Here is a 23,702-nt window from a genome sequence, read left to right on the forward strand (position 1 = left end):
TTACCATAAGAATTCCAAGATTTTTTCAGAAAAGTTTGTAAAGGAAAAATATTTCTAAAATTTCTTTCTTACTTACACACAAAAAGAGACCCTATTCCATTATTACTTAGAGGGAGCTTAAATTCATGATAATATCCCTCTAATTTAACTACAATCATATCATTTCCCTCTAAAATTGTAGAAAAAAAAAAATTCCTAAGATACAGTTTCCATCGGAAATGTTTTTTTCGCAATCCAAACAGGGCCTAAGGTTAACAATGGTAATAAATAAAGGTCTGAGAAGAAAATAAAAGGGTTTCTATATATCTTGCAAAAAAAAAAAAGGGTTTCTGTGCATCTTGCCTTGAAGAATAGAAAAAAAAAGGTTGAAGAAAATAACTCTGGATAGAGTTTGAAGAGAGAAGAAGATAGGTTTCTGGGAGTTTATTTGGGAGATTTAGAGAGAAAAAATGAAAGAGGGTTAGGGGATTTTTTTGGAGGATTTAGAGAGAGAGAGAGAGAGAAGAAGAAGAAGAGAGGGTTGAGGGTGAGAGAGAGGGAGAGGTGTGGAGGGGAAAATCCAATTCACGATTTTACCCTCAGATAGATATAGATATAGGCTACGACTGGAAATACGATTTTGGAAAAAAATGGAATTTAAATATACTTTGGAGGGGGGCGGGGGGTCGACCGGAAAGAAACGGTGAAAAATTAATGCTGATATGTAATTCTCACAGAAAAGGAAAAGAAATTCTTTTTTCTCTAGCTATATAGTAGTAGATTTGTGTTGATTTTCTATCATAATTCTTTTTCTTCTTTTCTTAGCTTGCAATCCCATCAATAGCAAGAAGACACACAGGAACAGTGACATGGATAAGTGGTCCGAACTTCCAAATGATCTATTAGCGATGGTCTTCGATCGTCTACCTCTCTTCATCGATTATATCCGGGTTGGTGCAGTGTGCTCATCTTGGTATCAGTTCACAGAGGAAAACAGCAACTGGTTAGACTTTCAAGACCAACTTCCACTTATGATGCTCCCTGATAAAGAGCGTACTGAAACACGTAGCTTCTATAGTATCACTGAAAATAAGGTTTACGATATTCAATTATCAGAATTTCATGGAAAATGGTGTTTAGTGTCTTCTAAAGGATGGGTGGTCACAATAGATGAGACCAATAACGTTCATCTATTAAATCCCTTAACAAGTGACCAAATTCAGCTTCCCTCACTCGATAAATTTCCTGACAACCAAAATACTACTCATCCAGAAGTACCAAGGAACTACAGGTAATCGTCAAACTTTTGTACTGGCAAATTCTATTTCAACACTAGACTACGTTGTTGTTACAATTTTCACTAATTAGCTGAAATTGTGTATATTGTCAACACTGTTTTATCGGCAAATCCTATTTCAACAAAAGACTACATCGTTGCTACCATTGTCACTTATGATTGGAAATTGTCCTTCTACAAATCGTGGGATGAAAAATGGACTACTAACAATGAATTGATTCATTACGAAGATGTCATATATTACAAGGACAAATTCTATGGAATTACCAGTCACAATGCCATTGTAACTTATGACTTTGCGTCCAATGATTTTCCCAAATTTTCAATAATTACACATCCATTTCAAGAAGAAACTGCTGACAGGAGTTATTTAGTGGAATCTTCCGGGAAGTTGTTGAAGGTTTTAAGATATTACGAATGGTATCCTGATTATGAGAATGATGAGGATGAGGATGGAAAAGTATTCCAACATTGTCAAGAATGGGTTTATAGGACAGATTGGTTCGATGTTTTTGAATTGGACGAAGAGACCGGAAAGTGGATCGAGATTGAAAGCTTAGGCGATCAAAGTTTGTTCTTGGGATACGGTAACTCGGTCTCTCTCTCAGCTTCTGACTTTCCCCAGTGCAAGAGAAACTGCATCTACTTCACAGACAACTGTGATGATTTACCAACGTGGGGTCTTGATAATGGCGTTTTCAACTTGGAGGATAAGAGTATAGAACCATTTTATCCCAGCTGTTCGACTTGGATTACAAAGCCTATTTGGGTCACTCCATATTTTAGTAACTGAATCCCATTTAATTATTATTAGCTGCCTATTTATTCTTAGCTTTGCTTAGTAGTGGTTTGATCATTTTTGGATTCTGAGTCAACTGTATGCCCACAATGTAACCATAGGTAATTGGTTTGGATTCTGAGGCAATTGTATGCCTACTTACCTAACTTATGTTATTTTTCTAAATAATGATTTTTATGAATTATGTGTGAGGAACTTTCTCATGATGTAATTTTTTAGATAAAATATATCTTTGATTTCTTAGAAAAATTTCAGCCTTGCTAAGTCTGAAACTTTTCTTCCATGGAGACATCAAGCTGGTTTACTTTTAGAACTTTGTGAATTTTTTGCCTATTTACATGTTTTTGAAGTTTAAAAATACATAAAAATAGTATTAGGCTGTGATAAATCGACCCCCTAACTCTCTCTCTCTCTCTCAGCACGGGGTTGTTTTAAGATATATTGGGGTTGATTTATCACTGCCCATAGTATTTTTTTTTCATGAAATTTCCAATTGTTTGTTAAGTTTTGAGGTTTTGTAGATATAGATTTATTCAGAGGTGCTAAGGCCTCTTCTAATTTGAGTTAATTAATGTCTCATGTATTCTTGGGTAGGATATATGTGAAATGGTCAATGACGATTTATATGGATGAGTTGAGATTGAGATTTTTGTAAGTTGCTTTTCTCCTATAACCTGTAAATAGGCCCTGTTCTGTTTGGAATTTTGAGAATTGATTTTGGGCCGGGCCTGGATTCAAAATTATGCTTAGGCTGGCAACATTGGAAAAAATATTCCATGGAATATTTGCGGGGCAAGTTGTGAGAGATAGGTGGGTGAGGGGCAAACTTAAAGAGGTGGGAGTGAGAAGAAAACCAAATACCAATTTTGGCATTTGCTAGCGCAAAAGGCATTTCTCACATGGTCTGTCGAGGTGGGATTGAGAAGAAGCTAGCCCAGAAGGCATTTCGCATATGGTCTATCCCATGTCATAGCAGCCACCTCGTGAATAAGGACAGGAGCTAGAATTCAAAAATCAAATCCAAAAAATGGAGATGACTATTGCCTAATTTCTTTCAATCTCGTAATGGGAGAATGAACCTATCTGCTGTTACAGTTAGTGGCCTAAAAGCCAGTACATTTCATATATCTAGTTTTTAAAGCAAAGGATCAATTACCAATGGAAGACAAAAATTAGGTGGAATTATCAACAGGGCCCATGCTTTTCAGAAATTATCAACGAGGGACAAAAGAGGTCATGTCATTAAAAGCTGGACGAAAATGCCCTTTTCTTAAGAACACATTTTGCTTTTCCACTTTCCCTCTTCTCTCTTCTTTCTCTCTTATTTTTTTACTTTTTCATTTTCAACTTTGTTTTTTTCACCTTACTAATCATCTTCTTCATCATTTAGCCACCATTGGAGGTGGGAAAACTAAAGAATTTGAAACGTGAGTTCATTCCCATCTTTCTCTCAATATCTAAGTTTTGTTTTCCATTTGTTTTAGGGTTTTGCATTTCTCTTTCTCCCTTTCAATGGAGGATGAGGAAGATGAATCTTACGGTAGAAAGAAAAAAAACGTGAAAATGAACGAGTGAAAAAAAAACAGTAAGTAAAAACGTGTTCACAAGGGACTTGATAAGCCCATTCGGAAATTGGTAACCCCATTTTGATACTTGATAACCCCAATCCTAGAGACTTGAAAACCCCCTTCCAAAACTCCAGTACCCTCGGCCAATTTTCAGGGACTTGATAAGCTCATTCGGAAATTGGTAACCCCATTTTGATACTTGATAACCCAATCCTAGAGACTTGAAAACCCCCTTCCAAAACTCCAGTACCCTCGGCCAATTTTCAAGGACTTGATAAGCCCATTCAGAAATTGGTAACCCCATTTTTTATACTAGATAACCCCAATCCCAGATACTTGAAAACTTCCTTCCAAAACTCTAGTACCCTTGGCCAATTTTTAGGGACTTGATCACCCCATTCGGAAATTGGTGACCCCATTTTTTATACTAGATATCCCCAATTAGAGAGACTTGAAAACCCTCTTCCAAAACTCCAGTACCCTCAGCCAATTTTCAAGCACTTGATAAGCCCATTCGAAAATTAGTAACCCTACTTTTGAGAGTTACTAACCCCCTTCCAGAGAGTTGATAAACCCTTTCTGCTACAAAACGCCCTGCCCATAGCAACTCTTCTAATGGCATTATAATTCTGCTCATGATAGAAATAACAAAAGAAATGGACGTTGTTTTCATTAAATGTGCTTCATGTATTACATCCCAATTTGTGTATTACAAAAAAAAAATTAAGTAAATCAAAAAATGTGTAGCCATCCATTCATGTATCACATCAACTTTTTCTTATACAACCACTTGTCTTCCAAAAAAGTGAGTGAAGCCATCCATGCATTATCTCCAAAACTCACCCTAAAAAGCAAATCGCTTAAACCCTAAACAAGATAAATCAGAAACAAATGAATGAAAAATAGTGCAAAACCCTAAAAAAAAAACCTAAATACAAAGAGATAGATGGTAAGAACTCAACATTCAAGTTTTCAAGATTTGCCAGCAACAATGGTGGCTGAACAAGGAGGAAGATGACTAGTAGGGTACAAAATAAAAAATGATAATGGAAAAGTAAAAGAAGAGGGAAGAAGGAGAAAACAAGGTCAAAACGTGTTGTAAATGCCAAAGGGTATTTTTGTCCAGCTTTTACTGACAATTTTTTAAAAGCATGGGTCCTGTTAATAATTTTGCCTAATGTTTGTCCCCATTGGTAATTGGTCCTAAAGCAAAAATATGCAGAAAAGTGAGCCAAATGGCTGCTCTGACATGCAAAAGACCATCTGCAAAACACCTTCTGCGATGGACACTAGCCAATCCCACCAATTTTAAGTAATACTATTTTTTCACACACTTCCAACAAAACTCTCTCTCTCTCTCTCTCTCTCTGCCCTTCTCACACACTTGGGCCCATGATTATTCCATGTAATAATTTTTCATGGTTGCCAAACATGTCCTCTAACAACTTTAGCTGATGTGGCGAATGAGATTGTGGAGTACGTTATCAAAGGAAAGTGAAAGGTGATTTACTAAGAGCTCTTCAATGGTCCTATGGTGTGTGTCCCGATCTGAAGGTTGGACTCCGATTTTACCCCTAACAACTATATATATATATATATATATATATATATATATATATATATATATAGAAAACAGTTTCTACACACTAGCTTAAAATACAATGGAGGGCATATCGTTTGGGTGATCCAAACCATTCATTTGATTAGCCCTCACATAGATAGGGTGTCCATAAAACATCAGCTCTATAGGATCATCCCAAGCCTACGATTTGTGGAGGTAAAATGGACGTTTATAAACCTTAACAAATCTGTCCATTTTTTGCCTCCACGGTTCGAAGGGTTAGGATGATACTATGGAGCTGATTTTTTGTGGACACCCTATCTATGTGTGGGCCAATCAAATGAATGGCTTGGATCACCCAAACAATGTGGGCCTCCACTGTATTTTAAGCTAGTGTGTAGAAACTGTTTTCTCATGTGTGTAGAAACCGTTCTCTCTCTCTCTCTCTTTCTCTCTCTCTCTCTCTCTCTCTCTCTCTCTCTCTCTCTCTCTCTCTCTATATATATATATATATATATATATATATATATATATATATATATGACGTGTTATTATATTATATTATGTACAGGGATTTGCTAGGGACCATCGCAGAAGGTATTTTGCAGGCAGGCCGTTGCATATGTGCGATTTGTCATAATATATATTTTTCTTCGATTTCATAGGAAGAAAAAAGACCAGGGAAAAAAACAAGGAGTGTCTAGGCAAAAAAAAAAAATCTCCCATATGTTTGAAAATATCTTGGTAATTTTATGATAAAAATGACTAAATATTGTTTTTTTTCAACATTTTAAGTCGTCGAGATATCATAATATATTTTTTTTTTGGAAAATATCATGAAAATATCGCTATAAATTCACAATGTTATTTCTAGTCCTTTTTTTTTTTTTTTTTTATTTTATCTTGTCAATTTTTTGCTCATATAAAAATAAAAGGGTGATGATTTTTTCACCTCCTGTAGGATTATGCACCCCCCTCTTAATGGAATTGTGGGCAGACTTTACACTTTTTTACTACAAATCACGTTTAGGGGAGGGGGGGGGGGGGGGGGGGGGGTGTGTGTGTGAAAAAATCATCCCCCAAATGAAATTAACAAAAATAAAAACTTTTAAATATCCTCAACAAATTCTTCCTGAGAAAATTTCTTACACACATATTTGTGATTATAAAGAGGGATGATAGATGCAAGGGAGCCCTTGCATGAAGAGCTGGAAAAGGGCCCTTGATTGGTTTCACGTCGTTAAGTGTAACCGTTTCAAATCAGTTGAAAAAGTAAATTCAGTTACACTTAACGACGTGGAACCAATCAAGGGCCCTTTTCCAGCTCTTCATGCAAGGGCTCCCTTGCATCCAAGGTTTAAAATTTCGGTTTCGGTAACCGTTTCCGACCCCACCAAAAACCGAAATTTGGTTCCAAATTCGGGACCAAAATTTGGTTCCAAATTCGGGACCAAAATTTGGTTCCAAATTCCGGACCAAAATTCCGAAATTTTGTAACACTTTTTTTTTTTAATAAATAATGTCATTAAACCGAAATTTCTTAAAGGGCGAAAAATGGAATTTCGGAAAATTCCGGTTTCGGTCGAAATTTTAAACCATGCTTGCATCTATCATTGCTCGATTATAAAACCAATGAAAGATCTCTAATAAGATTTAACGGCAAACATGGAGGGATATCAGAATTGGGAGACCCCAATCACTTGTATCATAACAGGCATGATTAACAATATATTGATCAATTTCAATGGCTGAGATTGCACAATTAACTTTTCTCCTCAGCTATATTTTATAAATATAAATATATAATGGAACGTGTCACCAATTGTGGCTGTAGTTTAGTGGTAAGAATTCTACGTTGTGGCCGTAGAGACCTGGGCTCGAATCCCAGCAGCCACATTATTAATTTTTTAATCTTTTTACAATGTGATTAACGTTTTGGGTTTTCGAGGGCCCACATAGAGATGGATAATTGGGGACTAACGCACCCTCCCACAATCCTAATTTCACAATAAACAGTGTGGTTCCCACTGTTTCCAAGATACACAAATGTATAATCAAGACCGTTGATCTGGGAGCCACATTATCCTTCTTTTTTTTTTATATATTATCTTTTTCCAGTGTGATTAACGTTTTGGGTGTTTGTGGGCCAACACATAGATGGATAAACGCTCATTGATCTAAAAATGTGGACCATGTCCCAAAAAATCCACGATCCGAATGTGGCTCCCACTGTTTCCACCACTTGGAAAAGGGAAATATTATATTCACCCCTTTTTTACTTAACAGACACCTCTAAGTGTAAAGGAGGTTATAGTTACACATATGTATAATCAAGACCGTTGATCTTGCAGACCATATTGATAGGGGTGCAACTTGGGTCCGGTTGAACCTGATTTTTGGGCGGGTTGGGTTGACCAATTTCGGGTTGGGTTCGGGTCCGGGTTGGGATTTGGCAACCCGACTTAAATTCGGGTTGGGTTGGGTTGGGGACCAGGCATTCAGGCAACCCAACCCGACCCGTGAACCCGCCAAAGATATACACAGTTTGTTAGTATACATGTTTTTTTTGTAGTTTTTGACCTTTTGTTGACTTTTTTGTTTTTTCTTTCCATCCTTACAAATATAATACTTATTTAATATTTCCTATTAACTTATATCCAAAAAGTAAAGGCAAACCAACAAACTAAAGTAAAAAGTAAACTGGTGATTCTCATGGTCAACCCGACCCAACTTGGGAAATCGGGTCGGGTCGGGTTGGGTTCGGGTTAGGGAAAAATGAATTTGGGTTGGGTTGGGTTAGCCAAGCCGGGTTGAAACTCGGGTTGGGTTGGGTTAGGATTGGGGGTTGAAGTTTTCGGGTTGGGTTGGGTTGGCCTCAACCCGACCCAACCCTACCCGAGTTGCACCCCTACATATTGAGATGTTCTATATCCCATCTCATAGTTTCTAATGGTGCAAGGAAAATTTCAAATTATTGGAGGGCTGAGATTGCATGATAGTTGGACCATGGCCCACTATATGAATCAGATGAATTAGGATTTTTATTTCCATGTCATTTATTTTATAGGATTATTATTTCCATAGTTTAGTTTTTAAGGCTTTTATTTTCCATGTAATTTTTATTTTCATTGCCAATATATAGGCCACATGTATTAGAGATTTTCAGATATTTTGATGATGAATGAATTGAGAATAGTGATTCTCTCCAATCCCTCTTCTTCTACCCTTTCTTCTTCTCACTTTCTATTCTTCTTCTCTACTCCTACTTATTCCCTTTCCCCCTCTATCTTCTATTTCTCCCTCCCTGGATCACATCACACCTCTTCTTCTAACATTCACCCTCAAGCTAGAGTGTATGTCATACAACCCCAGCTTGGCGAATATATCGTTCAACTTTGCTCTGCCTAGTGGTTTGGTCAATTCTAGAAGAACCATAACTCTCCTGAATCATAAGTTTCTCTTTTGGTTGCAGATTCTCTACATTTTCATTAAGGTAACAACTCCTTAAATACAAACACACAAACACAAAGGATTTCCACATCACTACCCTATTAACTCACTTATATGACACACAAGCAATAACTAACAACCACAACCCTAAAACACATTTCCACATTTACATAATAGCTACTTTTCAACTACCCCATAAACGTCATAATTATATGCACATATCAGTGTTGTTCCCCCTCTTTCTTGCTAGATTAGGGGTTTTTTATGATCTGTTTGTAATTTACAAATTAGATTGATGGTTTTGTGATTGATTGTAGATGTCTTGTTGCAATTTGATTCTATTATTTGCATGCATGTTTATAGTTGTTCAGTTGTTTATTTGATAAAGTTTGAGTTGTATAAAAGTCTGGTGTTGAGTCTGTTCGAGTAGTACAGGAATCAGCTGTTGAGTCTTGAATAAAGAGTTGTAATGATGGATTTTCGTTAATTTTAGCAACATTTGATGAACCCCTTGAAGTGGGAATCACAATTGATTTCTTTTGAACTGGTCTTCCTAATCCTAACATTTGGTATCAGAGACTTTTGAACTGGGAACTGGTCTTCCTGACTCTAACATTTGGTATCAGAGCAGCCACCACGTCACGTGTTTGAGGACTACTGGGAAAGGAATACTTGTAAGAAAAGCCAAAGTGAAAGCTGTCATAGACTCTAGTGTAGTTACCACTTAGTGGGCGGCCACGGAAGGGGCAACCTGTGGAAATGGCTGCCTAGAAAAGAGGTTAGAGTGAAAGCCGAAACTGAGAGGGCCACCGAGGACAGTGGATGTGAAAGTGTGGTGGAATGTTGTGGTCTCCTAAGTGGGCGCTTGCCTAGGCATGAGACTAGATGGGATCCAACTTGGTATGTGGCAGGTTTAAAGGGCCTAGCCTAACGTGTTCCATCGGTCCTAAGTTTTTTGGCATATTGTTTAGGTACCTAACATATTTGGATGAATCATACGACATTTAATGATTGTTGGAGCGTTCCATTTGATTTTGAGCATCGACCAACATGATTTTACTTAGGTTGACTATGGTTCTTGTTTTTGAGTAATTGATTATGTAGGTTTTCATGCTACTTAGTTCCCTGACAAAGGAACTACATTTTTGTAGTTTTTGTGATGCACTTACATCTTATCGGGATAGAATCAAAATAGAAATTTTTTATGAAAGTGCTATCGAGTGTTCACATGGACAAAAGGGTGTCAATGTCCGTTCTTTATCACCTAAGACAAAAGAAAAACTCTATCATTATAGTAGTCCTTGTGATGAACTTAGAGTTTATTAAGATATAACCTCATGAGAATATTTATAGCTATAAACTAATTCAGATAATCTATGTTTTTTCCACATCCAAAACTAAATCTCAGTTCAATACACATTAGATTTCACCCAAGACCTTAGTATGAGTTTGAAAAGCATTTATTTCCCTAGGTTCATTAAAATTTCCCCTAATGAGAAGAGCCTAACTGAAAAGAAGAAAAAAAGGAAACAGAAAGGAAAAGAACCAAAATGAAAGAGAAGACAAACCTAAAAGAGAGGGATTCATGGAGAGGGACACCCATCCACTCTGAAGTTTTTTTTTCAAGAGATTTTTTTTTGAATAAAACAAAGCATATAAAAAAAATCAAAGTTTTGAAGTTTTTTTTATTGAAAACAACACCAATAGTACATTTTAGGAAATACGATGGAAACAAAATGTAGATTTTGAAAAAATTGAAGTTTTGCAAAAAAAAAGGGAGAAATCACTAAGAGGTAAGAGCAAAAGAAGAGAACCCTTGATAGAGAAGTTGCAAACCATCAGTTGCCTCTATCAACAAGCTTTTTTGTTAGGATTGCTAGAGTTTTCATTTTTAATTATAAGTATTCCATGAAATATACTGTATATCCATCTGTATGAAGTTGAACCCCATTAAATATGCACCCGTGTCGCTCTTCACAGATGAAGTAATCCAAAGTCTCTGAATTGATCTTTCTGTTTACTCAGAAATGCATCTATATATTGTTGACACCATGGTATATGCTATGGGTACATGGGGATAACATAGATTGTCTGAGGTGACATGGAAGGAGGTGCTTCTTACTTATAAATACTCTGATACACTACATCTTTGTTACACATGGAAATTTTGGAGTCGAGCAAAAATCAATCAGGATATTTGATTGTGTACCCCAATTGCAAATTTCTTATATCTTGTTTAGCTTCCTACTTTTTGGTTGAAGAAATAGATACATTTCTGAAACAATACTAGATGAGCCATCCTTCACTCTATCCTTGGTGCTTCCAGATGACCATATGCAATCCTTTACTTCCAAAATGACATACTTTTTGCTTTGAAGGAAATGAAGCAGATAATATGACATTGATATTCAAACAGAACTAAAAAAAAACAAAAAATCAAACAGAACTAAAACAGTTACATGTCCGAAGGTAACCAAAGGAACCGCAATTATCAGTTGAGAATAGATGAAGTAACCTTATTTTCTATCCATGATCTCTTCTCTGTTGAATCCTTTGATGTTCTCTCCTTTTTTATTGTATTTCTGTGAACAATTGAAGCTGACTGCTTCTTGCCATTGGGAGTTTTACAGGTTATTCAAGGAGACGTACTCAAATGCGAACTTCCCTATGTCGATATCTGTGTTGCAAATATCCCTTATCAAATATCTTCCCCTCTCACCTTCAATTTATTGTCACACCGTCCGGCCTTCAGGTGTGCAGTCATCATGTTCCAGAGGGAATTCGCCATGAGACTTGTTGCAAAGTCCGGTGGCAATCTCTATTGCCGCCTTTCTGTCAACACCCAACTCTTGGCTCGTGTCTCCCATCTCCTTAAAGTAGGTAAAACAACTTTAGGCCTCCACCTAAGGTGGATTCCTCTGTAGTTTGAATCGAGCCAAGGAAACCTCTTCCACCCGTAAGTTTCAAGGAATGGGATGTATTAATTCATCTTTGTTTCAACCGGAAGAATAAAACACTAGGCTCGATTTTCAGACAGAAATCTGTCCTCTCTTTGCTGGAGAAGAACTATAAGACCTTGCAAGCACTACAACTTTCACAGAAAGGTGACTCGGAGAATGCAGAAATGGGGGAGGATGTTTCTGTTTTGGGAGATACCAGTGGGAACCCAAGTATGGAGATTGATGGTGGAAGAGACGAGGAAGACATGGAGGAGGGGGTTGCTGATTTGGAAGGAGGAGAGGGGTCTGACTTCAAAGACAAGGTGATGGGTGTTTTGAGGCAGGGAGATTTTGAGGAGAAGAGGTCTTCGAAGCTCACACAAGTGGATTTCTTGTATCTGCTTTCTCTGTTTAACAAGGCTGGTATACACTTTTCCTCATACTCTTGCTGATGAGTTTATAAAATTTTCTTTTCTTTTTGTCATTTTCAATTTTGTCCTGGTTACTAGGCCTTCAACTTTGAGTTTGTTGAGGGTGGCAGGAAATTTTTGGTTGTAGGATTAGTTTGGTCCTATCTGAAGGAACTAAGTCTGTTATTATACACACACTTTGAGTTTGTTGTCCTATTTAAGCAAAGTTCTCTTACACTGGAATAGCAGAGTCTTTTATGTTTATTTTGGTTCTTACTAAGCAAAGCTCTCTTTACCACCACGTGTAAGAAGATGACATGACCTAAAAAATGCATATAAACACAATAAGAAATGGTATTTGCACTACTTTATTTGGTTAATGGCACTGCTCACTTCATTAAACGCGTCCTGATTTGGTGTTGATAGCTTTTGGGGAACTATAACGGTTCTTAGTACCTAACTAGAAAATTTAAGTAGATGGGTGTCATTATTAAAAGAAGATGTGTAAATTTTATTTCCAACTTCTTCATTTTCACCATTCTTCGAGAAAAAACTTTTGGGTATTTTTTTGGAATGGTAAGGATGCTTAATTAATGAAGAAAAGATAATGTACATCCGATCCAAATGGTTAAGGGTGAGAACTCCCGACAAATCAGAAAGGAAGGAAAAATCTCAAGGTGGATCACTGATATGATAGTGGACTTTACCTGATATTTGTCACATTGCCAATGTATAATTACCTGAGGATTGTCACTTTGCCAATATATAAATTTTTCCTTCTCACGCCATGGTTTTAGTCTCGTGTGATCTTCTCATTTGCTAGCTGACCTTGTATGGTACTTCATTTTATGGAGAAGAAAAGTGAGCGAGTGACCATTGAGGCACTGCATATGTTAAAAGGTAATGTAACAGCATATCTATTTCTTTTCTGAGAAATTTTACATTCCCATATGATTATACCCCGAGGGATGCATATTCAATAGAGAAGCCAATTCCATCGGAGAAAAATCACATGTTTCCATTTTTACGCCATTTCACAACACAATTCATTTCCCAAACATCTAGTTTGTACAGCCCCTTTTGAGATCATATGATGCTTCTCATTATCACACTATATTTGTTGGCTTCATTAACAAAGCTAACAAACATACAGGATGAGAAGATGTGTGAGATGATCCAAAGTCATAGGATGATTCTAGAGGTCCAACTGTTTGATTTTCGGTCATTAATGTTGATTGTTGACAATGATTTTTAACTGTCCATTTGTAGGCCATCAAAAGAAAACTAATTCAATATCGAACATGCATGTTAGAGAAAGACATGCAACTAAAAACCCCAAGCGAACCAGAAAGAACCAGGAAAAAACGATCATTATGAAGACTTAAAACCCAAATTCCAGATTTGGTTTTTACCCTACTGTTTTGTTTCTTAAAGATCTCCTCATTGTTCAACATGGTCATTAACATGTTATCAGTGGGCGAAATTTTTCACGACTTTTTCATCTTGTGTTGTATTTCCTTCTCACTTTCTATCACACATATCTACTGGTATTTCCATCTGCGACTTCTCATTCTCTAATCTCTACTACTATAAGAGATTCTTTGTTTCTTGACTCTATAATCTATTCCATCACGTTATAAGGCTTACTGGCTTTTCTCTTTCTCTTTGTCCTTCTATTTTTCTTTTATTTTTTTTGCATTAAACTCCATCTGGTCAGTTTACTTGGTCATTGTCATATTTTCCTCTAGCTCTAACAACAATATCATCTATCCGTGCCATGTAGTCCACTCTTTTTTGTTGTTGTTTTCTAAGTTTTTTTCCGGTTGACCATGCAAGTCTGTTTAATGAAGTAGTTGTCTTAAAATTTCAAAAAAATTAAATAAAAATGTTGTAGTTGTTTACTTGTCTTCTCTCTTGATTCAGATCTAGAACCTAGCTTGAATGGGATCACTGCTAATTTTATAGGCTGTTTCGTGTTATCAAAAGCATGAGCCCCAGGCATAACATATCTATGACAGGCAGCCTTACTGTCATTCAACTCTCTGACTCAAATACACCTTTTTGTTTGTTGATCTACCAATAACCAGGCCTTTCCGGGATCATATTTTCTTATCCCCTTTACCTGGGAGACTCTAGACAACTTCAAATTCTGCACAATTCTCCGGTCTACTTGAATTACATTCAACGAGGGATCATTGATTCACTTGCCAATTTAGGGGCTGATCCTGAACCACAGCAGGATTTAAGCTAGGAGTATCACATTAGTTGAGTTAGTAGTTTCAGATACATCACAAGAACAAACAAGTCCTTGATATATATAATGGGATCCTGCTATACTTCTTAAAGAGACCGAGATCGGAAGAAGAATTGTTGCTCAGCTTTCATTGACATCAGTATTCTTTAAATAAAATACAATGGAGAAGGAGGTTGTTGTGCAACTAGCAATTAAGTAGTAAGGCAATTAGCTAAGTAAAGAAAGAGAAACATTAACATATGGGAGAGATGTTGCTGTGCATTAAGCACACTTGCCATATTTTATCAGTAACGTATATGTTAGAGAGATGCTCGTTGTGCATTAGGCACACTTTCTATATGTTAACACTGATAAGAATGGAATGTTATTAATGACATTGAGATGTGATTAAAGATTGAAGATAAGGCCTCTACCCTTGCAATCGGCTTGCAACATAGCACTTTAATATCCCTGAACATAGACTGATTCACAACCCAAGGAATTTCTTCTCAGAGGCACAACGCTCTATCAAACTACACTAGGGAGATTATGACAACCAATGGTGAGGCCCCAAACCAATAATACTCAAGATTAATGTAATTTGAGTCCAATAATCGGTTTGGAGGCTCACCATCCGTTCCTATAATCTCAAACGAGCGGGGCCTAAAGCATGCAGAATTTTGGGAAATCCACCAGCCGCGAGTTCATTCCACAAGGCAGATAACGATTGGAGTGAAATTCCGAGCAAGGATTTCTTGCTTTGCTTAGGTTTATTCAAGATGAGTTCACTAGAACTTTTTAATTTCTCGAACTTAAAAGGCAATTTATAAATGCTAACTCATTTTTCATGCAAGGAGTTCTAGATGAAAATTTAAAAATAGAAGATTCCAACTTTTTTTCAGAGCTACGAGGTTAAACAGTTGAGTATCCCCAAATAAAAAGAGTATCCCAGTTTGAATTGCAAGGAAAACATTTCTGATAAAAAAAAATAGTCTTTACAGTTAATTTAGAGTGATATCATCATAAATTGAAGGTCCCCAAATAAAACTTGAATACTGGATTGAGCTTCCACCTCAACCGGCCAAGGCTTTGTTCTTCAACCTTGAGGTCAGAGGGTTCAATCCCATCTTACCTACCAAAAAAATTGAAATGGGATGGTTCAAGTTATCTTTTTCCATGTGTAAATAAAAGTAGGAAATTTTAGAAATATTTTTCCTTTCAAAACTCTACCAAAAAATTACTGCAATCCAAACATTTCCTAAGTAAAACATTTTCTTGGCCGTAACATTACCTTTTGTCAAAAAGAAAAAGAAAAAGAAAAAAAGCACGGGTATCATTTCCCAGAAGTACGTGAAACAAGATCAATTGAATTAGACTCTGTGCTTCCCAGCTTCCTTACTAGGAAAAGAACAGATGAGATGCAAAATGACTTAACTTGTGGGTGTCAATACATATGGGGCAACAAGCCTTTATACAGCAATAAATAATGCTAAAACAATGAATTTAAGTTTCTTAGGACAAACAAATGTGCTTCTATCACATGCAATGAATGGGGAAACTACCATAATGACAATTTGAGATGTGGTTAGCATCCCTCAAGCGTGTTGGACAAGAGAATAAATCATATGTGAGTAGTAAAAGATGAGGTGTGAGACATGAGCTACATTATTTTTCTAAATTAAAAAAAAAAATAAAAACTACAAAAAAAAAAATAATTCAAAAATCTATATATATATATATATATATATATATATATATATATATATATATATATATATATAGAGAGAGAGAGAGAGAGGAAAATGATTGTGAGCTTGAAGCCCAAACACATGTGGGCCCACATTGTTAGAATGATCCAAAGCATTCATTTGAAAGGCCCTTACATAGATAGGGTGTGTACAAAAAATCAGCTCCATAGGTTCATCCTAACCCATCCAAAAGTGGAGGGCAAAATGGACATACACCGTTTGCTACAAATCTGCCCATTTTTGCCCTCCGCTTTTGGAGGGGTTAGGATGATCCAATAGAGCTGATTTTTGGTACACACCCTATCTATGATGGGGTCTTGCAAATGAATGGTTTGGATCACCACAAAAAATGTGGGGCCCATGTGTTTGGGCCCTCAAGCTCATATTAGCTATATGAGCTTCAAGCTCATAATCATTTTTCTCATATATATATATATATATATATATATATTTCAGCACGGGATCCCGTTTTGCTTGCAGCCCTCTTGGGATTATTATAAAATGGAAAACACCTTCAAAGCGGGATCCCGTGTGGAAAGTAAAGATGGTAGTGATATATCCAACGATTTGGCCCTTTCAAGATATGTGTTTTTGTGTTTTAGGGGATCTGAACTCTCTTCTTTGTCTTTTTGTGGACGTGCCATGAATGGTCAAACCCTTGTTTTTTCACAAAACGGATTCCCATTTTGCTAGCAGTGATCTTATAAAAATTTTAAAGAATTTTACTCACAAAGTGAAGGAGTGCCCTATCATAAACTATTCCACAACCATGCACTTTGTTTTCAAGAAGGAAAATCATCGAAAGCAATGAATTTTGATCATGTTGAATAGTTGGAGGCAACTTACAAAAATAAAATATAAAAAGAGAAAGTCCCAAAAGATAACACTTATTTTGGGTATGAGTGTTATCTTTCAGGTGCCGCATTCTTCGTTGCTTATATTGCTCTTTTTTTAATTTTATTTAAAAATTATCATTTCATACCATTAGTTCTCAGTGTGGATCATTCATTTTCTCATTTAGAAGGAGGGAATTGAAATTTCCATCCTCTTTCTAGGCATTTCCATCCCTTTTTATATTTTGTTGAAGGGGATTCATTGAATGTCATTCGGTGGTTGAAGGGTGGTGTAGCTCCTCCTTGGAGATTTTTGGCATTATTTGATGAAATTGAGGATTTTGTTGCAGGTTCGCTATTGTCTTTAATCAAGTTTGGAGGTCGGCAAACGAAAAGGCGGATGGGTTAGCCAAGCAGGGAGTTGGGAGGGAGAGTATTCTCTGGTTCGATCATCTTCCCCCGTAATATAATCCTGTTATTTTTATTGTATCTTTTCTTCTTCTTCTCTGTTTCTTCTTTCTTGTTTTTGTTCTCTGGGTTGCCCCTTCTCGGGTGCTCCCTTGTCACTTTTTCTTATTAATGCAAATCGCTATTTCAAAAAAAAGTATTAATAGATATACATGAATTCAAATAAAAATATACAAAAAATACAACATAATTTAAAGTGGTGTTGACTGGGTCCAACTTATTTAAAAGAGTCAAGTGTAGCCAAATGATTGTTAATACTCTCTCTTCAGACTTGGAATGAGTTGAAAGCTAAAGCCCATTACTTGAAAATCCAATGGTTTGGTAAATATATCAGCAATATGAGTTTTCGAGAAGCAAAACATGTAACAAGCAGTACAAGAGTGACTCGTCCACGAATATAATGGAAATTGATCTCGATGTGTTTAGTGAAAACATGCAAGATCAAGCTCATAGTCATATATGGTGTGCACCGATGTTGTCACAGCAAAGAGTAAGATACCAACCACGATGCACATTGAGGTCAGTTAAGATATGTATAGCATGTGAGTTCAGCAGTCGTCAAGGCCATAGCGTGTTACTCGGCTTCAGCGCTTGAGTGAGCCACCGTCCCTTGCTTCTTAATTAGTACTCCATGAAAAAATTGCACCAAAGAACGTACAAAATCCAATAGTAGAACAATGAGTAAGAGAGCATCAAACCCAAACCACATTAGAGAAGGCATACAAATCTAATGACGAGGAAGCTTGAATATACAATGCCTAAGTGAAGCGTGCTTCAAACATTATGTAGAATCCTCTTAACAAGCTAATAATGACCCGCTGTAGAGTCGTGAATGAATTGGTATACAAAGTTTAAACTGTAGAATAGATCACGTAAAGGTTAGGTACTTAAGAGCATCAACTATGTGTTGGGACAAATTGGTGTAGTGAATGGTCAAACGGTAGAGATGCAAATAATCCAAGAAACACAAAGAGGAAATTAGAAAGATCATTAGAAGAGAATAAGAGAGGAAGAGAAGTAGGCAAGGCAAGCTAAAGGCTTTCTCTTAAAGACTTTAATTTCCCCACTTATGCAGGTGGCTACTATGAAAATAAGCCCCGAGGATACAATGCCTACACTAAGAACAAGGGCTGCACCCCAAGTTCAAAGCAACCAGTATGCCCTTAAATAACAAGAAAATAGAAAGAATAAAGAGGAGAAAAAGACTCCTTAAAAATGAGATCCCAAGTCTTCTTTTATAGAAGGTAAAAAGACACGAAAGCATCCTTTCAAATGAACCCTTTCATGTAAAACAACACCTTTCCATAACATAAGTGTCTTTTGATTAGAAATACCTTTTCACATAAAAGAAGTGTCCCTTTGTAAAATCTCATTTTTCTATTTTACAAAATAAAATATCTTAAAAATATCCAACACTATGCTCTTACAATGAGTGCTCTTACAATGAGTCAGGCGAGATTCCTCCTTTCTATTTCCATTGGAATGGAAATAGGCAAACAATCTCCCATTGGGACATGTTCAACAATATCATGTTGGGAAAGATACAGTCCCCAGGAGGAAGGAGTGACTTCCATATTAAGGTGAAGTGGGCCCATGTCTTTTAAGATAAGTTTGCGGCCTAGTGTAGTGATGAATTTATAAAGAAAAGAGGCATCATCTCTGGTAAGGATCATATCATCAACATAAAGGGAAAGGAATAATGTGCTTCATTTTGAGTGAAAATGAAGAGATGGATCGGCGATGCTGCAGAAGATCCCAACAGAGAACAAGAAGGCAATGAGGTGATAAAAACCATGTATGAGGGGCTTGCTTAAGTCCATAGAGATCATTTTTGGGCTTGCAGACATGTGATGTTTGGGTTTGATCCATAAAACCAGGTGAAGAGGCAAGGGGGTGAGTTGCTCCATGAAAACCAGTTCTTTGGAGGTAGTCATAGACAAAGGCCTTTTTCACATCTAGCAGCCTAATCTCTCATCCTTGAGTAGTTGCTCCAGTGAGGACAATCCGAATATCCGAATTATGCAAGGATCTCTATCATTTCCAAAAAAAAATTCGCCTCTAACAGCCTAATCTCCTATCTTGGAGGGATTTCTAAGAGTTTTCTTGTTTTTCGAGTTCCGGCAAGGATGTCTATCATTTCTGGGTTTTAGAGGGAAATTTTCATTTGGAATGGAGTTTTATTTCAGCAAGGTTTCCTTTTAAACATATTTTGGTAAATTTTAGCCCTAGGTTGCTAGATCTAACTATTTTTAAGCATTTTCCACTTAGATTTTCCATTTTAGGCTCGATTTTCAAAGAAAATTCAAAATCAAACTTAAAATCTACTAACCTTGTACTCTTCTTCATGGATCTCTCATTGAAAGCTTCTTTCTCTCTCTAGATCTCCTTCTTTTATCTTTAGATCTCCTTTCTCTCTCTAGATCTCCTTCTTTCTCTCTCTAGATCTCCTTCTTTATCTTTCTAGATCTCCTTTCTCTCTCTAGACTTCCTTCTTTTCCTCTCTAGATCTCCTTTCTCTCTCTAGATCTCTTTCTTTCTCTCTCTAGAAAGCTCTCTCTCTCTCTAGAATCTTCTCTCTCTCTCTAGAAAGCTCTCTCTCTCCCTCTAGAATCTTCTCTCCCTCTAGAAAGCTCTCTCTCTCCCTCTCTCTAAAATTAGATTAAGAGCCCTAATCCTTTTCAAATGAGAGCCCAAATGCTCTATTTATAGAGTTTTTCCTTAATTTTTGTACCCCATTAGTTTATAGAACAACCCCTTTTCAAAAATTTTGCTTTGGTTTTTGTTGTAAAACGGTGGCCATTTGGAAAAAGTTTAATAAAAAATTAAGCAAATAAATTTCAGCCCTTTCCATTGCCCAGGGACACCCCTCACTATAAATTACACACGTTTTATTTATCCCACACAATCCCCTGGCCAGGATAATACACCCCCTTCTGCTACACTATACCACACAACGCTACAAACTACACTCGTCTTATTTGCCATTTCTTGGCGGATTTCGACAAAATTTTAAAGGGACCTAAATGAGATCCTAACCTACTCTAGGGACAAATTTAGGACTCTAATGCACTAATTTATTAGGGTTTTTATTCAAAATGACGGGTTAAGAGTTCGGTCAAAATGGGGTGTCTACATATGCCCCTCTTTGGCAGAGCGTGCTTGACGCGCGAATGCCAAAGCTGAATAGACAACACATTTTGATCGACCTGAAAATAAAGCAAGCAAATTTTTGAAATTTCAGTTCTAAAAATAGTATTCACAAGGGTAAAACAATGAAATGACACTACAAAACTCAAAGTCCGCAAGCAATAGAGTGATAGCCTCTCACTGACTCTAAAATGGTAACCATGACATCTAAATGAGATGGTCTCTCTCTAATACTCATGACTTAACTATCCAAATTAGTCAAGAAGGACTATTATTAACACAAGCTAACATAAAACACATTTTTTTAAAAACGAGACTATATCAAAGCAAACACGACAATTGCTGAAAGAGCACAAACCAAACAAACAAACTAATCACTTAAACAAATACAAATCAATCAGTCAAATTTTTTTTTTATCGTCACATTGAACCAAAATAAATACAAAACCAAACACTCAAAGAGTTTTTTTTTATATCCTTGAAACTTTACCAAAACAAGTTCAAAAACACTCAAAGAGTTTTTTTTTATATATGAGATAACCAAACTTTTCAAAAACAGTTATGACGCCACACAAACCAGCTCCATGTAAATCCAGATTCGTATGGTTCTGCATAAACCAGATCTATATGAACAAGCATAAAACCAAACGCTCAAAGAGTTTTTTATTTTTTTATATATAAGATGTCAAAACTTTTTTCAGAACAAATATAGTGCCGCATAAACTAGCTCCGGGTAAATCCAAATTCGTATGGTTCTGCATAAACAAGCTCCGTATGAATCTTTCACAGATACACCGAAACAAAACACAAAACCAAACACTCAAAGAGTTTTTTTTTATATGAGATATCAAAACTTTTTTCAAAACAAAAATGGTGCCGCATAAACCAGCTCTAGGTAAATCCAAATCCGTATGGTTCTGCATAAATCAGTTCCATATGAACCCTTTACAGATATACCAAAACAAAACACAAAACCAAACACTCAAAGAGTTTCTTTTTATATGAAATATCAAAACAAAATTCAAAACAAAAATGGTGCCACATAAACTAGCTCCAGGTAAATTCAGATTCGTATTGGTCTGCATAAACCAGCTCCATATGAACCCTTCACAGATATACCAAAACAAAACACAAAACCAAACACTTATAGAGTTTTTTTTTTTTACTATCAATTAGGTCAAAGACTAGGGTGATAGCTATACACACCATTGCTGAAAATCCATTTGTTTAGCTACTCGGATAACTCTGACTCCTCTCTTTCAAGATAGCGAATCACCTAAGATTTATATGGTGCTGCATAAACCAGCTCCATGTAAATCCAGATTCATATGAAGCACAAACCAGTTTCATATAAACCTCTTCGCAGATATGCCTGACTCCTAACCAATTAGGTAGCGACACATTACCGATCATCCTTGATTTATATGGTGCCGCATAAACCAGCTCCATACAAGTACAAAACCAAACACTCAAAGAGTTTTTTTTTATCGTTGTATGAAAAACTTCACCAAAACAAGTATAAAACTAAACATTCAAAGAGTGTTTTTTTTTTGAAATTTTACCAAAACACGTATAAACCAAACACTCAAAGAGTCTTTACCAAAGCAAGTACAAACTAAACGCTCAAAGAGTTTTTTTTTTCAAAAACTGAAGAAAAAGACCAAACCGCGCAATACGGACTCCAGTAATTTTCTACTTTATTGAAAACTTCTCAAAAAACGATGGAAGGAAAAAAAAACAGACTCCGAAGCACAGAACCGTCAGTTTCTATCCTTATTAAAAACTCAAAAGATGGAAGAAAAGGCAAACTCCGAAGCACAGAGCTGTCAATTTCTATCCTTATTAAAAACTCAAAAGATGGAAGAAATGGCAAACTCCAAAGTACGAAACTGTCAATTTCTATCCTTATTAAAAAAAATTAAAAATGATGAAAGAAAAGCTAGACTCCGAAGCACGGAGCTATCAATTTCTATCCTTATTAAAAACTGTAAAGAAGTGATTGAAAAATTTGACAACTTTGATTGATTTCACTAATGGATTAGTTATCTCTTGTCGAGAGTAACTAAGAGTGCATGATCTTTGACTCAAATAGATTGATGAGATTTTTGGGTAATGACTCTCTTTAACATGTGAGAAGATTTTGCTGAGGATTGAAGACTGTAGGAGTAAGTTCTAGACTCCGCTGGGAATTGAAGTTTCTGAAACTTTGACTCCAAAAGAGACAATTTAATCAAAGAATTCAACTCAAAGAGCGTGTTCAAGCTTCTCTCGTCTCTATTTGGTAAGAATAGATATCCCAATTATCATTGTTTAATTCCCCTAGTATGATATGCTTCCATGATAAGAGTCTTAAGAAAGCAGAACCAAGGTAAGTAGGAAAATTTAAATTTGCATGGGTTCTTTCTTTGGTATAGTGGTAAAACCATCTCCACAAAGGTTGAATGTAAGCATTCTTCCTTTTGCTCAATGTTTGAGGCTTTGATGTCTCTGACAAGTTTGAACAAAATGTGACTTGCCTCTTCCTTGATTCATAAACCAGGATCTACTTTGAATTTTCTTCGCATTTCAGAAGGTATACACCCGCTTTTTCCAGTGCCATACACTATGGACTTTAGAAGAAAATGAATATCAATGAAAAACAGACTTCTAAAGACTCAACAAAGAAGATGCAGATTATTCAAGGGACTTGACTCACTTTCGATTCACCCTTAGATCTGATGTGTTATTTTGTTATGGTAAGGCTAGCCACTTTTAGAGTAATCTCGAAAACAATGTCAATGGGTTCTAATTTCCTCCATTAGGATTTTCGTCATGGTTATTACCCCATTCGGATTGCTTAGTCTTAATGCCCCTAGTTTAGAAAGGTGTCAAAGTAAGTCCTGTCGACCCTACTCGGATTCCAAGATCCTGCCCTGTGTAGTGATTGTTTCTCCATCTTTTTGATTTCACTCTTCCCAAGAAGTCACAACTATTGTTCTTCCATGTTTTCGGTCTAACAGACCACTTTTCTCAACTCTTGCCTGCACTACTCGCACTCGAATTTTGGAATTCTTCATAACTGAGGAACTCTTCCTTTATCTCATCAGCTCACTATTTATGGAAAATCCTTGCCTTTGACTAGATTGCCTTCTTGAGTTTTCAATCTATCAAACCGCTACCCTCACTTTGCATAAGCCAACTCCTTTGGTTGTAGACTTAGCAAGAAAATGGTTCTCACTTTTCTCTATGCCGCCCTTTCGGGTTTTCAACCTAGCGGGTCTTCAGACTCTC

At 36.4% G+C, this 23,702-nt stretch overlaps 1 protein-coding gene, 1 non-coding gene and 1 pseudogene across 3 annotated transcripts; all 3 read left to right on the top strand.

Annotated features, from left to right (window-relative positions):
* The first annotated feature begins 257 nt into the window (after positions 1-257).
* Positions 258-2,069, top strand: LOC143890173 (F-box protein SKIP23-like). The gene is made up of 3 exons (XM_077394751.1): positions 258-273; positions 805-1,188; positions 1,348-2,069. The coding sequence occupies exons 1-3, from the start codon at positions 258-260 to the stop codon at positions 2,067-2,069; spliced, it is 1,122 nt and encodes a 373-aa protein (XP_077250866.1).
* Positions 2,070-7,028: 4,959 nt separating this feature from the next.
* Positions 7,029-7,100, top strand: TRNAH-GUG (transfer RNA histidin (anticodon GUG)). The gene has a single exon. It is a non-coding gene; the product is annotated as a tRNA-His (tRNA).
* Positions 7,101-8,392: 1,292 nt separating this feature from the next.
* On the top strand, positions 8,393-12,246 carry LOC143883423 (ribosomal RNA small subunit methyltransferase-like; annotated as a pseudogene). The gene is made up of 2 exons (XR_013252382.1): positions 8,393-8,697; positions 11,285-12,246. The product of XR_013252382.1 is annotated as a ribosomal RNA small subunit methyltransferase-like (transcript).
* Positions 12,247-23,702: the final 11,456 nt, after the last annotated feature.

Source organism: Tasmannia lanceolata, unplaced genomic scaffold (genome assembly GCF_043159265.1).
Source record: "Tasmannia lanceolata isolate RefF3 unplaced genomic scaffold, GAP_Taslan_0.1 ptg000002l, whole genome shotgun sequence".
Classification (NCBI taxonomy): domain Eukaryota; kingdom Viridiplantae; phylum Streptophyta; class Magnoliopsida; order Canellales; family Winteraceae; genus Tasmannia; species Tasmannia lanceolata.